The sequence below is a fragment of the Neomonachus schauinslandi genome, chromosome 10 (genome assembly GCF_002201575.2).
Source record: "Neomonachus schauinslandi chromosome 10, ASM220157v2, whole genome shotgun sequence".
In the NCBI taxonomy this organism is placed as follows: domain Eukaryota; kingdom Metazoa; phylum Chordata; class Mammalia; order Carnivora; family Phocidae; genus Neomonachus; species Neomonachus schauinslandi.
In genome coordinates, this window is record NC_058412.1 from 54990782 (window position 1) to 55006480 (window position 15699).

The following is a 15699-nucleotide window of genomic DNA, read 5'->3' on the forward strand; positions in this document are numbered from 1 at the left end:
TTGCATATCTTGAAGAGGTTAATGACTAGTTCAGGCTATAATTTGTATTTAACTGTATATACTCATGATGCCAAAGAATAACAGGTATGTAATTCAATAAGTGTAGAATTAAGCTTTTTTTCCACCAGAGAATAAACTTTTAATGATATGTTTTAGCCAATTTTAGGAATTCTTAACCAAGAAGTCCAGAAATACAAAACAATTTCAAAAGATGTGCATTCTTGTATTTTCCTTCAACAAGAATGTATTTCCTAGATTAAGAAATGCTATTTGGAAAAAATAAAAAAGTGTTCAGAGAGAGTCTAGTAAAGTGTTGCCAATTGCTTTAATTCTGCACACATGAATGCATTAAATTGATTGAAATTGGATTCTAGTGACAAATTTTTAAATGACTATATTCTTGCTTATTTCCAATGGTATCCTCTGTACTATTTATTAAAATGTCAAATTTACAAGTGTGGGAAATCCAGCAATTTGCCCAACATAGGTATACGCTGTTTTAAGACTCCAAAAAGCTCTTGCAAATTCCTATACCCCTGAAATCATGGCACTTTTAATTAAGGATACGGTGAGAATGTCCTTTTATTTTTACACCACATGCACACACTCATCTGCTTGAATTTTTCAAAATTGATTTTATACATGTAAGGTTTATTCACAAATATTAAGGATAGCAAAATATCCAAACTTTTACTGGATCCCAAAAAGTCAAATTTTGGAATTACTATTAAAATTCAAATTGGAAGACTGTATTTTGTGTTTTAGACTCTAACTTTTAAAACAGGTACGATATGCTGGCGGGTCCTGCTGAGTAAGAACACCAAGCTATACGTGATTTACAGCAGTGTTGTCTCACCTGGGATTTTGAAAACCTTCAAGTCTGACATCTGTACAACTATCAGATACAGAGTCACATGTATTTTACTTTTATTTCTTTATCTGTAAAAGAATACTTTCCCATAGTTTTGATATGATTTTTAAATATTAAATTTTTGCACTCAGGAGAAATGACAAAAAAATTTGTTTCAATTATAACGTAAAATTCAAATAATACTTTGATACACATATGACAGATATCATAATCCAAAAAAGGCCATGTAAAACGCTACCACTACAAACATTTAAGGCTGCGTAACAGAAATGAATGAGAATGGTATCAGTTTACTATCCTTCAACTGTTTCCCTGACAGTGGAGTCAAATAATGTTGAATTATAGACCTTCTTACAGGAAGTCTTATTTTGTGTTCATTTTTTGATCATTTCCCTGCTAGTCTCTATAGGAATTTGGCAGTATGCCAACTTTCCTTTAAAAGTTTCTGTATACATACTTTGGTTGTGTTTGATGATTAAATGATCATTTATTAAAACTTAAGCATTTCACATTTGTTTGACATATTTACGTTTCATAAGAAAATATTGTTATTGCAATGGAAAGCATAACATCACCAATACAAAAATACTTCATTTGAATTCATGTTGACAATATTTTCATTTATGACAAGTGTCTTAATATAACTTGTTATGCATTCTTCACAGTTTCTTCCAGTCTACCTGCGAGGGAAGGTATGCTAGCTTTACTACAGTAGGCCTCGTGTCAATATTTTAGCCTATCTGTTTGACCTTAATAAGCCTGTTTCTACCGTGGGGCCACAAATCGTCTTTGTTTTTAAGAGTATGGAGTTTTTTCTGCATAATTTTCCTTCCCTCACCCAGCAACAGCTGTGTTTTAAATCTTTTGGAGTATGACAAACATTTTAACATTTAAACATACAAGGGTTTGAAAATATAATGATTTAAAATTTGTTTATTTTCAAAGTTGGGCAATTACAGCATGATATCTGTTACTTTTTTGAAAGCAGTGCCCGTATGTTAATCTTTTTTTTTTTTCTTCCTTCTACTCATCTTCCTCTACTATGTAAGCTTCTCCATGTTTCCAAGATAAGTCTCTAAGTTAGGACCAATAGCAACAGTGCACACAACCACTCTATATATTTCCAAATCATGAGCAACGGAGTCATTCTGGTGGGAGAGGGATTGCTATTTGAGTGACCTATTGCTGCAGAGCTAGTTAAATCACTGAACAATAGTTACTGTTATGGCTTTACTTTGTACAAAGTAGCATTGGTATCATTGCTTTCCATTAACTATGGAACTTGCACTGGGGACTTCCACTTGAGAGGGAGAGAGAGACAGAGACAGAGACAGAGAGAGATGCACTATGAAAAGGGAATAACTTTTGTAGTATTAGCGTTTAGACTTACAGACATTTAACAATGTAATTGATCTCAACCCATCTGCATATATTCTTCACTTGCTTTTCCTAAAATGTTTTTTAAGTGCCCCTATTAGGAATCAGTACATGCCTACTTTGAAATTCACACACAGATACATGCTAAAAGCCAATCAGATTAAGAGTACACTTATCTTGATGAGCACTGAGTAATATATGGAACTGTTGAATCACTATATTGTACACCTGAAACTAATATAACGCTGTATGTTAACTATACTGGAATTAAAATTTTTAAAAAGCCAATCAGAAAGCAACAATAAAAACACACCTGGTAAGCAACTAAGTTTTAATTCAAAGGATACTAAGCCATAAACGGCCTAGAATGAACATCCCAATTAGCCAATGTAGTGACAAGCAGTCAACACCTTATTATTTAATCATTAAAGAGAATCTTGCCATAATTTCCCTTTACATATTTCAAAAAAAAAGGAATTAAAAGTACAACACAAGACCCACAACAATCAAAAGAGTAAAGTTAGATGAATCTAAGACCCCCATCGATGCAAGGCCTGCGGACTGAGAGTTTCCAAGACAAAGGCATTAATTGGGACCCTGTGAAGTATTTACAATTTAAATAAGATGTGTCCATGTGTAAGCATTTAGAAACAAACTACCTGACAAAGGGACCGTTTTCCTGTCTCGTGCTGTTTGTGGCCAGTTTTCTTATTGGATAAAAACAAACTGCCTGCATTTCTAGTATTGGTAAATATCCAATGGCCTCATCTATTTTTTCTAAAGCAGCAAATCCAATTCATCAAGGACATTAGGCTGTCCCTTGCCCTCTCATCCCCATTCCTTACCATAACACCTCCCCAAAAGAGAAAGCTAAAATCTCCCTTGGATGCATCCCTACCCCACTTTGCAGGGAGGGGGCGTTTTCAGTCAAGTCCAAGTTCAGTTTTAAGAATTTTTAACTCAAAAGATGCTTTAGAAACAACACCCCGCACTTTTAAAATAAAGCAATCGCCACCAGGGTTTTCCTAGCCCACTTGGGAACCAAAGCTCACTGGCCCAAGGCTGCCCCGGATCCCCGAGGCCCCAGGCCTGGCGCTCTCCAGCCTGGGACACACAGCCCCGGAGGCCGATCCTCCTCCCCTGGGAGTTTTAGCAGCACTTGGCATTTAACCTGCCTGGCGTGCGTGGCTTTCTGGTTCCATCTCCTTGAGCCACATTACTTCTCCCCAGATGTCAGGCACAAATCTGGATTAACATGCAACAGGGCGCCCTGTGCAGCCCGCCAGCCCTCGCCCAAGAGCTGTTAAATGCAGATTCAGCTGAGGACCCCCCGGAGAGCTGCTGTTGAATAAAAATTGTAATCCAAAGGGACCATTTCTTTGCCTCCCGCTGCTTGTGGGAAACCGGGGCTGACGCCCGAGCACAGACCCAGCTAGTCGGCGCTGGCTACGAGCAGGCGTGGCCACCTCGGGAGGCGGCCTTAGGAGCCCGGAGACTCTTCACTCCTCTCTCTCCACTCTCTGGACTGGTTCTTGGAGTGGAAAATGCTTAGACTCAAGGAGTGGCGAGCAACAGACAGCCCTGGGAAGGAAGACTTCATTCGACGGCTCCTTCTGGGAGCGAGGCCTAAAATCTAACGTCTGGGAGGCCAGACTCTTCCCCGCCTAACCACTCTTGACGCCCCCAGTTCCACCCTGAATCCCCCAAACAGGCGTCCAGCCTCCCGACGGGCCCGCTTCCTTCTCCACTGACAACCAGGCTCAACCCTCGCCTCGACGCCTCGCACCGTCGTTTCTCTCTGCTCCCGCTCCCGGGGCACAGCCCGGCCCTCGCCGGGAACGGAGGCCCGGAAGCCCGGAAGCCCCCGGTGCCCCTCGCCTGCCCCCAGTCTCCCGGCACCGGGAGCGCCGTGCGGAGCTGGGAGCGAGGCCGTCGGGAGAGGGCGCCCGGGAGGCCTGCGCCCGCGGGAGGTGACTCTCAGGCCTGGCTCCTCGGGGTCTGGGAGTGGAAGTGGGCGGGGGGCGGGGGGGGGGGACGGACATAGAGGCGGGGATGGGAAACGAGATTACGGCTTCTACTGGCGTCTTAATCTGATAAAAATTAAAAAAAAAAAAAAAGCATCACTAAGAGGCCAAATGGATATCCGCCGACTTAGCCCTCCGGGAAACCGGCTGGTATCAAAGTCGTCGATCCAAGGTCCCTGAGCGGGTGGCAGCCTTCGCGCCCTCCGAGGATAAAAGTAAAATAAAATAAACCGTGCCGCCAGTAGGCCCTAGAGACAGAGGGGTTAATGAGCTAACGAGGAGCTGCGCTCGCACCACACCTGAAGCATCCAGTCCCGGAGCGCACCCTCTGCGGGGGCTCAAACTGGCTGGGCCACATTCGCAGACAGGTGGCGAGGCCGTCCTTTTTGGGCCCAGCCCCCAGGGCGCCGCATTAAGGGTCCAGCAACCCCAGGGACCTGCAAGCAGGCTTCGGTCCGGAGAACTGGCGCTCAGCGGGCGGCCTTAGTGCCTGGTCTCTGTCTCCCCACCTCCCAGTGCAGGGGACTCCACTCCGGGGCCGAGGCTAGGTCCCGCGTGCGCCCCGCGCTCTGCGCTCCCAGTCCAAAGAGAGCCCAGGCACGCTCGCTCCTGGCTCCCGGGAAGCGGACAATTAGGAAAAACAAACTTGGGTTTGCTGCCCTCTGACCAAGACCGAGGGGAGCTCCAGGGGTCACGCGAGCGCGCCCACGCGCATTGGCCAACAGCGCCATGAGCCCAACCAAAGCTGCGAAGCCCACCAGTAAGCGGTGGGGGCGGAATGAACACTTCTCATTTTTTTTAGGTGAGGGAGAATAAAATGCGAATTTTTATCCACTACAATTGCCTACGAATCTGCATATCTCAAATTAAGGTAACTGTGTAACAAAAGTTTACCGAAGGAGTAGGGGGGAAACTCAATGATGTTGTATCAATTTTGTGTCCCCCCCCAATAAAACCCATAGCTTTGGTCCTTTATCTTTGGCTTTAATAAAATAATGATTCGTTGAGAAAATGGGGTATAAATCTTCATTTTGGAGGCAATTAAAGTGTTGATTTCATTCATGCCCCTAAGCGATTCTTGTAATTTGCTCAAATAGCTTTATGTACCCAGCACTCCGGAGCTCTTAGAATCCCATTTTCTAGTTAGGCTTGTTGGATTACAATTTTTATTCAACAGCAGCTACACGAGGGTTCCTCAGCGGAATCTGCATTTAACAGCTCCAGGGCAAGGGCTGGCGGGCTGAACCAGGCGGGAGGCCCGGCAGCTCGCAGGGACCGAGCCGGGGCGGGAGCCGCCTGCAGTTTTCCCACCTCGGCGGGGCCGCACAGGGATTGCGCAGACTGCCTGTTCTGTGCACTCGTCTACACTGCCGAAAGTTTGCAACTTGCCAAATCATAGTCAAGAACGGGCGCGTTGGCGTTTTTAAAGCTCAGCTCTGCCTGCCCTCCACTGCTCTTGGGGAAAGGAAGAATTCGGCCTCTGTCGCGGGATTACCAGGAGAAATCCAAGCTGGGAATTTATTTTAAAAGGGTGATGTTGAGAGAAGAAAACTTTAAGATGACACCAAGACAGACCCAGGAGTCGGGCACTCCTGCAAGGACTCTACAGGATAGCGGCTAGCCAACAGTGATCATGGCAGAGCTTGCAAAGGAAAACCCTGCATGACTGGCTGTCCTTTGGCTTAACAAAGGCAGGCTGATCTCTCCCCCCCCAAGACGGAACTCACGTGCCAAGTCAGAAAGAGAAACAACTCTAGGCCTTCACTCATTTATGCAGAGGCCAGAGGAGACCCGCAACCCAAATCTCTATTCGCGTTGCAGCAATTCGCTACGGAGAACTGTCCTGAGCCCGTTTCATCTCACCCGCTCCTCAGGTTTTCACTTTCATTGCATTTTTGCAACTTCTTTGGGCCAATCCAGAGACGCAGCGACAGGAGAGAGAGAGAGAGACTGGGAGCAAACAGTGGTGTTAGGGTGAGAGAGGGAGAGAAATCCCCCCAGCAACTCCAAATAAAAGTCATCCCCACTTAGCAAAGCAGCGGAAGAAGGGCCTGGAGGGAGGACCGAAGAGGAGGGGGCGAACAAGCAAGGGCCGGCAGTTGAGAGCGAAGGCGGGGCGAGGCCCCCCACCGCCATACCGAGGGAGTCGCCAGGGTGCCCCTGACGCTGACACTTCCAAAAGCTGCCAACATAGAGGGCCCAGTGCACGTACCAGCTGGAGGATGAGTAGAAAGGAGGAGGAGAAACGTCCATATTTATCTGTTTTTATAACCTCGGCCTGGTCTTATTTTTTCTACTAAGTACAATAAAATGGGCGAGCTTGCAGCGAGCACTGCACAAAGCAATGCTCAGTGAGGTCTAGAAGCGTTCGGCCGAGGAAAACTGACAAGACAGGCTAATGAACCGTATAGACAGGGAGAAAATAGCCAGCATTTGCTAGATTTCAAGCCCTCGCTGTCTCTCTTAGACCACCTATCTTGGGTTTATTCCTAATAAAATAAGAAATAAGCAGACCCTACACTTTTCTTTTCTTCGAAATAGAAGGGGGAAAAAATGCTCCAGAACAAAGCCCTACAATCAGAGGCGGTCACTGGCAGTTAACACTCCCATTATTATAGAGGGTAAATAAAATAAAGACAAAAATTATAAGCGACAAGAAACAGGTCAAGTTTGCAGGCAAAGCTTTTACAAGCTCATCTCTCCAGGTCGAATCCCAGAGCCAGCCTTAATGAAGCAATAATAGCCACATTATTCAAAAATTTTCATTTCGATGGAAATGTATCTAAAAGGGACTTAATCATATGCAAATAATAAAAGGAGGTGGTAGTGACCCAGCAAGCAATATGCATACAGATTTTTTTTTTCAAGGGATGTTGAAATTGAAAAGCGCATACCTGGTCGGTTAGATTTGCTGATCTTGTTATATCTTCACTGTCTGATTTTGATCCTCCTTCTCTATCGTCTATCACCAAATCGATAGGCATTTTCCCTTTCAAACAGCTAATATACCGGTGGCAGAAATTGTCACATAATTCGTGTACCTACATTATGACAGAAATAAAAAAATGGAAATATAATCAGGAGTGCATAAATGACATTGACAAGTGCAAACCACCCCCCTTGTGAGATCCAAACTTCCAAATAGGGAAACACAGAGCAATTGTCCTCCAGAGACCCCCAGACGCATCCAGAATTAGGAATAACTTTCTTTTCTTGCAAAATAGAGATATCCCAGAAAATTGACAGTGACAAGATGATTCACAGGCTACAACATATTCAACACCCGTGTTAAATTCATCTGCTCCCAGGGCCGTGGCCATTAGAGAGGTGACCTGCGTGGGTGACATTTAAGGTAAACTATTTAATTTCATCCACTTACTTTATCATAAGTCCTTTTCCAATGAGTCTAAGGGAAAATGTGAATATATATATATATTATATATATATATATATATATATATTAACACACACACACACATATACCTCCAAAGGACCACTACTATGGTGGCATAGGATGTATGTCTGACAGCCCAAGTCCTTATAACATTTGTAATTAGAGATTCTCCCCATAAGAAGCATATTTTAGGTTACTTTTAAAAAATAGAAGAAAATCAAATTGCCAGTACTCATGATATGAAAAACACCTACAGCCACAAAAAAAAGTATCAAATTGATTTTTTTAAAAAAAGGAAAAAGAAAGCTTCAAAATATTTAGGTATTAGTGGAGCGGTCTCTCACAGGCCTCAGGCATCACTGACATGCAAAACTCACAAGAAACCCCAGTGTGCTTGCAATTTAATGTTAGTTTGAATTACAATGCATTAAGTTTTTATTGCTGAGATTTATAGAACAGCTAGCAAAATCATGTTATCCCACACCCTTTCCTGAGTGTGAAGGTGGGGTGTGTGCAGGATTCACAGATTCAAGAAATTGACACAACTATCAACTCTGCTTTGTCTCTGCACAAGGTTTAATGTGCCTCCCTCACCACCTCCTCCAGACTCCCTGCCCACTCCTCCTCCTCCTCCCTCTGCCTCTCCTCTGTGTCTGACCTGCCACTGCTCTCAGACTGTCTTCCAGAAACTCACCAAAACTAAACAAAACTCCCTCACCCACCCACCCAGAGGTAGCAAAGAAAAGGGGGAAGAGGAAGAGAAATCACAAAGGTAAAACCTGTGAAGCAAACTCACAACAGCATTCCAAACATCAAGAGAGATGCATAGAATTGCAACTATTTATACAAAGCCAGCAAAGTATTAAGAATGAATGCGAGGCTAGGGCATTTGAGATGCAGGTTTTAGTGGCTGAAATCGTAATTAAACTGCAAAGAGAAATGGACGCTAAGATTGGCCTTGACACTAATTACCAGAAAGAAAGACATTTATGCAAATGTCTCAGAAGCCTGAACTTCAGCCATTCAGAACCCTCCCCCCACCCCACCCAACCCCACCCCCTCAAGTTTGGGGGTGAGGAGAAAGCAAAAGGAAAAGAGGCTAGAGAAATTACCTTCTCTAATTCCAACAGATGAAACCTTAATACTTGTATGGCTTGAATCATCTGCAAAGATACAAAAAGAATGAGCACCCTATTCCTAGTTTGCAGAAAATTGGCTGTCACAGCTCTACTATCTCCAGCCTATCCCCCCCCCCCCAGTAAATAGAGTTATTTTGATTTATGGCAATAACACTAAAACTTAATAGCAGCGACTGGGTACCATCTAGAGGTTTATATTTCTTAAGGAGAAAAAAATAGCTAAAACAACAACAAAGCATCTAAGTGGGGATCATAAACACTCTCCTCTCCCATGGCTCTTCCCTTTCTCAGCCCCACTGCCCCCACCCCACCTGCAAGGGCCACATCCCTGGACTAGATGTTTCCTTGTAAGGAGTGCACGGAAAATATTCCAAATAGTGCCCAAAGTGTGGCTTTTCACACTGCAAACTTTCTGCGGCTTTCCGCACACCTTTCAAGCATACTGGTGCTCTGGGGGCTCTTGCCCGGTTGCTGCCCTCGTGACGCGACTTTGAGGGCTGGGAAGTCCGCAAAGTTTAAGCACACACGCTGACAGGCCCGGAGATAAATCCCCGCGCTGATTAGAGCTGCGCTGCCCGGCTGTCATAAAAAACAAAAGCTCGCGTTTCCCCGCGCCGGCTTGCCCGGCCCCTCTCGAGATGAATTTATTTCCCCGGGATCTTGTCTCGGACCACTTGTCCGTGGACGGAAACGTCTGCAGCCGCCTTGCAGCTACGGGAAGACCCGTCTCGAAACCTTGGGGCTCTTAAAGCAAAGCTGGGGGCTTGGGGGGAGGGGTGGTGGGGAGGGGAGTAAGGGGTCCGCTCTTACCAAGTTATCCAGTTCTGGATTAGAAGAAAATAGAGGTTTTTCTGCGCGAATCTAAATACAAGTGAGAAGAAGGGGGGGGGGGGGGGAGAAAAAACATTTGAAATCTGGTCGCCTTCCTAGTTTCTTGCCTCATTACACTGTCGGGGGCAAAGATGGACCTCCGGGAAGGACTCGGTGACACCGAGTTCGTCCCGCGCAGAAACACTTCAATGTGAATCAAATAAGCCAAAAACAAGCCCAGAGCTCAGGGTTACTTCTACCAGCAACTATGCTTCTAGAGGACGCTGCCTTGCTCGCCAAGACCAAGGCAGCTACAGCGCGTGGTGTTTGTGATTTTATTTTACAGAGTGAGCTTTCTGCGTTAGGTTATGAAGCCTGAGTTGGGAAGATATGGGTAATTTTAAGTCGTCCGCGGACACTCATACAGGAGGAAAATCTCAGGGTAGATGTCACAGGCATGGCTTAGGGTGGACTATTTGCTGGTTACTTTTGAAAATGTGCTGGGTGAGGGAGGGAGTTTCTTTCTTCCTTTCTTTTCTCTTTACTTTTTTAAACACGTATTTTGCTGACCTGTTTGGCGAACACGGCTATATCTTCATTGAATGACTCTGACGAGCAGACGTCACCGCCCGCCACCCCCGGCTCGCGGGGGGTACAAGTAGCTAATTCACATTTCTCAAAAATCAGTGCTAAGAGAGGGAAGAGGGGGTGTCTGCAAGAAAATACAACAGTCACAAACAACACAATGGTTAGTCCCGAGTCAGTGAAAAAGGCGCCCAAGAAAAACAACCAGAGGAGCTCCAGGCAGGGACCCCCTCTCTGATTTTGCCAGCTACTTTTTTCCTCCGCCCTCCCCCCCAGGTGACTGCTCACCTCCCCTTCCTCCTAGGGCTCCGAAATCGGAGGCCCTTAGCCACGGACAGTATCTGAGGGTCGGTTCAGCATATCTGGCCGGAGAAATTGGTAACATTTGCTAAGAATAAAACCCAAGCGGATCCAGCAGCCATTTTGAATTAAGTTTCCCACCCCGACAAGCCCTCGTCCCTCCGCGGCACATCTAGGACCTGGTGGAGAAGAAAGGCGGTGGGCGTTGGGGTTGGGAAGACTCGTTCAAGTGGGTTCCTCCAAGGCAGCCTTGCGAAGCCCAAGACTCGGGGGGATCTTGGTGGCAGGCACTCAGCTAACTTGGGGAAAGGACCTCTATAGCTGCAGGACCGACTGTCAGAGGGCTGCACCTACCGATCCCGATCCCACGGCCCTCGGAGAGCAGGAAGGCTCCTCCTCAGCTCCCGGCACACTTCCCTCCCTTAGCCAATGGCCCCCACTGCCCCCCAAAGAAAGTTCCTTCAAATGTTCCTGCGGTAAAGCCTTTCATTTTTTGTCTCTGCGGAATGGCAAAGCAGCTAGAATAGCGAGCGAGGGGCCTAGATGTCGCTTATCTCAACCCATAAAAAAAAAAAATGCTTCTACTAATGCTCAAGGAGGTGTCTCAAGTCTTTTATTAGCTCTCACAGCCCAGCCAGGAATTTAACAGTTTGGGGTCCTTTTCAAAGCTTCCCCAAATGTTCTGTCCCTGAGCCTAAACCATTTGCAGTTAACGCTGCGGAGAGAACGCTGGGATTTCAACAAGCACATCGCAAAAGGGACCAGAAGATAAAGCAGAAAGGGTTTTCAGCTGGGGAGGGTCAGTGTGGCCTGATTTTTTTCAAAAGAAGAAATAAATAGAAATAAAAGTTGCTGCAAAGTAAAACGAGGTCCCCAAATTCATGAGCACACAGTAGGCACAAGTGACTTTCAAAGGATTTTACCAGCCCTGGGTCTAATCGACTGGCCTGGGAGAACACCGTGTACACCACAGTCAACAACACTGGCCTGAGAGCACCCCCACACCTACTTCCAAATCCTGCAGGTTTCGCCTTTGAACACAAAGTACTAAAACGGCTAAAAGTTTCTTAATGTCTATAACAATTCAGAGCGAGCTCGCTCCTTGCCTATGGTGGTCAAACTCCCTAAATGCAAAGCATGTTCCCCCTTGCCTGACCTGCAACTGTCCTCCCTTGATTTTATTGTGCGGCGGCCGAGCCAGCATACGGTTGCTGAGTAAACTTAGCAAGTCAGAACAATCAGTGGCTTAAAAGATTTTCCCTTAAACTAAAAGTTTCGTTCCAACACAAAGGCGCCTACATTTAGAAATCCCCAACGCTCTCCCAGCGAAGTCGAGCAAGCGAGGACTCCAACCCGCTGGGCTACAGAGCCAGGGTCTGAGAGGGGACGAGGGACCTTTGGCAACTTCTCCTGCAGGGCGACCCCCTTCACCGGCACGGCCTCGGCAGAGCTGGGTGCTGGGCAAGCGCTGAGCATGTGTGCAGATGGGGGGCGTCCGGGATGGCAGGCTGCCCCCGCAAATTCTCCATGCAATGCAAATGAAAAGTTACCAAATAGTGTACCTCCAAGCCATAGAGCTCTGGCTTTCCTTTTACCAAAGGCACAGGGAAATAGAAGAAACATCCCGTCTCTACTACTTAACCTGCTGCCCATTGTACCTACCCATAAATGGCATCTTTATCTCTCTTTAAAGCGTCATTGACGGAGGAACCCATGCTGGGGGCCATGGCGTTGGTGTGAGCTGTGTGCGGGTACTGATGCGAGTGCAGAGGAGGCCCGTGGTTCAGGTGGTGGACCGGCTGCATGGACCTGGCCGCATGCGGGTCCCCATACATCGTGGAGGGGATGCCTACTCCATCCATGCCCCCATAATGGGGTAGATCGTCGTACTGCATGACAAACAGGAGAAAACAAGGTTCAGAAGGCCAGGCGGGCAAACAGGGAGACGGCAGGGCACCAAGCTTATATAATGTCAGTCCAGCTGGATCCTTCAACCCGGAATTCAGTGGCCTTGCATCTCTAAAGTTGAGATTTCTTATTTTAAAAATGATATCTAGAGTAAAAATTCTAGGATTCCCTCTGAGACTCGGCTGAGATGAACGGTCTTGCCCTAACTTGTGTCCCTATCAACTAGTTCAGAAATTCAGGATCCTTTTGGCAAGGAAGGAAGGAAGAAAGAAGGAAAGAAAGGGAGGCATTCTCCCGGAGGGCGGAAGGTAAAACGTGCATGTCTCTAGAGGAGGAAATTCAAAATCACAATAATAAAACGTGCCAGGACAGTGCAGCAAACCCGCCTAGTTTCACAGCCCCTTCCCATCAGGGGGAATAAAAAAAAAAAAAAAGTTACGATGGGAACAGCTAAGCTAAGCACATGAATTCAGACAGGCTTCTCATTTTATTTCTCTGCCAGTGTGGGGTTAGGCAGTCCTGCAAGACACTGCATTTCCTCTGCTTTCCAAGGCAAACTCTGCTAAATTATACAAAACTAACTGGCCTCCTTATAAGTGAAACTTAGAGAAACTAAGCTTTTCATGTTCATTAGAGCTGAATTTAAAATTGGGCAATTTCCCCTCAAAGTTAAAGAAAACCTATAGTTGGAACAGTTAGATATTCTATTTTCTCTACTCTTATGAACTTTCCCCCCAGACTAGAAGTCAATGAGGCAAATGTAACTCATCAGGTGTAAAGTAAGTTCAAAAGCAAATGCACATACAACCCCCATTTTCTCTCTTCAGAAAAACTACTTTCATATTGATTGTCATTATTTTTGTGTGCAAAATTTAGCTATTTAGAATTTTCTCCTTGCTTCATTCCAGGCAAGTTCTTTTCCCAAGATCTGGAGGCGCCAAGAGTGAAATGATTTTCAAAGAAAAGAGGAATTGCCACTTTCATCTCCTTAAAGCCAGAGGTGTGAAAATAGTTTGGAAGAACGCTGACATTTGCCTGAACCAAAGCAGTAAAGAAAAATGTGTCAGCCTAGTAACTTTCTTTTGCAAACAGGGCTTTAAGGGCCAGGACACAAATTATGCAAGGAAAGCTTTTGGTAGCCCCCCCTTTCTTTTAAGAAACTACCTCAGTTGGGTTGTCATTGTCTCACTTTACTCTCACTACATTTCCATTCAAATAGGAATATTGGGGAAATTAGTATTACATTTTTAAAGTGAGTAGCTGTGTCCTTAGTATCCAATTAGTGCAGGGCTTTTCTAACAAAAACTTTCAAAGTATTACCTTTTATAAAAATCCATGCACATTAAAATCACTTTTAAAAGATGAATGTTTTCCGACCCCCAAAGCCATTGTACTATGACAAAGTCATTTGCTTAAAAAAGCTAAATACTTCTAATGATATTAAAAGATGAGCACAATCAATAACATATCAGAAGTTTCTAGCTGCTTCATTTACTTTAAAAATAGCTTTAAACTTCTGCTCCCTGAACACTCACATTATACATTAGATATCTAGCGCTTTTTGTTTTTGTTTTTTAAACAGATGATTGCCCGAGCTTGTATTTTTATTTATATAGCTGCTGGTTAGGAATCTATAGAAAACTTGATTACTTGAATTAATTACATGTAACATACATAAGTCTACAAATGCACTGAATAAATTCTCTCGCTTTAGGCCACGGCTTTAGGAGCCTCATTCAAAAAGACAGAAAAAAAAAAAGGAAACTTTTTAGCAGTGTCTTTCAGCCACGTTTCAATTTAATCTCACATTTGAGTTCCACAATTGTTTTTTAATACGTACCCTTTGCGCCATCGGCCTCCCTGGCTCCCTTCCTACTTCAACTTCTAATATATCCTCTTTAAGGCCAGTGTGAAAAGAAACAAATAAGCAAACTCCCCCGGAAAAAAAAATTTTTTTTAAAGCACGACGAAAAATCCCTTAACGTCTCCAGCAACGTAAGCTACTGGTCCCAGATCTTCGGTCTACGGGACCTGAAGCAAAGCGCCCGAGTCACTGAGCATAAAAGCGCTCCGTTTCCAAGACAGCAGCGGGGGCAAAAAAAAGCAGATCTTCTCTCCCCCAAAAAATCAGTTTAAAAAAAAAAAAAAGAGCGCCCCTCAGACCCAACTACCAAATCTCATGGCTTTCTGCCACTCCGGCTGTCAATCACAGGCGAGGTTGTCAACGTGGTGAATGAATGATCATCCGCTCTGTCTTCTTCTGGTCAGAACACCTCAAATGTTAATATTCAAATGCACAAAGCCCTAGCGCTCGCTTCCCTTGAATCAGTCCTAATTCCTAATCAGTTTCTCTCTTCTCTCGCTCGCTCTTTCTCTTTCTCTCTCTCTCTCTCTCCCTCTTTGCAACTGCTGCACTGGAGGGAGATTAGAGGAGGAGGGTTAAAAAAAATGTCTGTCTGAGTTTGTCTTAAAGGAGCCACGATCGATGCTGCCCGCTTGCAGTCCCCGTGCGTGTGTAAAGTGTGTGTTGCACAGGCGGAGAGGTGGATTCCGACCAGAATGCTAGAACCCGGAAGTAGTGGTGGCCATAACAGGTCGCGTCTTACACAATGCATTGGGCTGCAGCAAGTAGGCTCCTCGGCAGGGGTGGGTGCGCGAAGCGAGCTCTGGCCGCACTGGAGAGGCAGAGAGGCGCTCCATTAAATCGCATGCCCAGGCACAAACACCCACACGCCCAGGGCACACGCGCACAAACGCGGGCAGGAGCCCCCGGCCGCAGGCTTTATTTTCCGTATTCTTTTCTCTCCCTCCCCCTCCAGACTCTCTCCCCAAAGCCGACTCTCTTGAAATAAATTGGGAATAAACGCGGGGCAGGCAGCAGCGGCAGTTATTTTGCACAGGGCTCTACGCATAGACTTCATGACTTTCCTCGAAATTATTGGTCTGCCAGTATTTTTCGGGGCGGAGGGGACTAATGCGGAAAGTATTGGATTCTCAGAACTGACCACCCCAAGTAGAAAAGTTAAACGGGGAGAGAGGATGAGCAGGAGCAAGGCTGGGAAAGGCTCTGCTAAGGAGTCCCGAGAACGTGGGGTGGTGAAGGCTGGGGCTTTCTGCAGATCCAGCTTAGAGTTGCTGTCAGAAGTGGACACCCGGCCCAAGGAAAGGAAATGCTTGCATTTTCTCACTTTGGGGTCTGGACCTCCCCCACCCCCTAGTCCCGGAGGCCCCCAGCCCCAGCCCCGGCGTCCTGCGCGGAGTGGGAGAGGAAGGGAGGGAACAATGAGCCGA

At 45.7% G+C, this 15699-nt stretch overlaps 1 protein-coding gene across 6 annotated transcripts in view; it reads right to left on the minus strand.

The window, feature by feature from the left end:
- Window positions 1-14556, minus strand: part of MEIS1 (Meis homeobox 1) — a 133500-nt gene extending 118944 nt beyond the window's left edge. For 4 of the 6 annotated variants that reach the window (XM_021699081.2, XM_021699080.2, XM_044918562.1 and 1 more), the window contains exons 1-7: window positions 14249-14347; window positions 12163-12389; window positions 10186-10327; window positions 9616-9666; window positions 8779-8829; window positions 7167-7313; window positions 2160-2165 (exon numbers count right to left, since the gene is read on the minus strand). In XM_021699081.2, the coding sequence (XP_021554756.1) occupies window positions 2160-2165; window positions 7167-7313; window positions 8779-8829; window positions 9616-9666; window positions 10186-10327; window positions 12163-12389; window positions 14249-14260 (636 nt within the window). In that variant the 5' untranslated portion in view covers window positions 14261-14347. Of the gene's footprint in view, window positions 1-2159; window positions 2166-7166; window positions 7314-8778; window positions 8830-9615; window positions 9667-10185; window positions 10328-12162; window positions 12390-14248 lie in introns of all 6 variants that reach the window. The other 2 variants (XM_021699079.1, XM_044918561.1) reach the window with 2 other exon arrangements.
- Between the last annotated feature and the right edge of the window lie 1143 nt (window positions 14557-15699).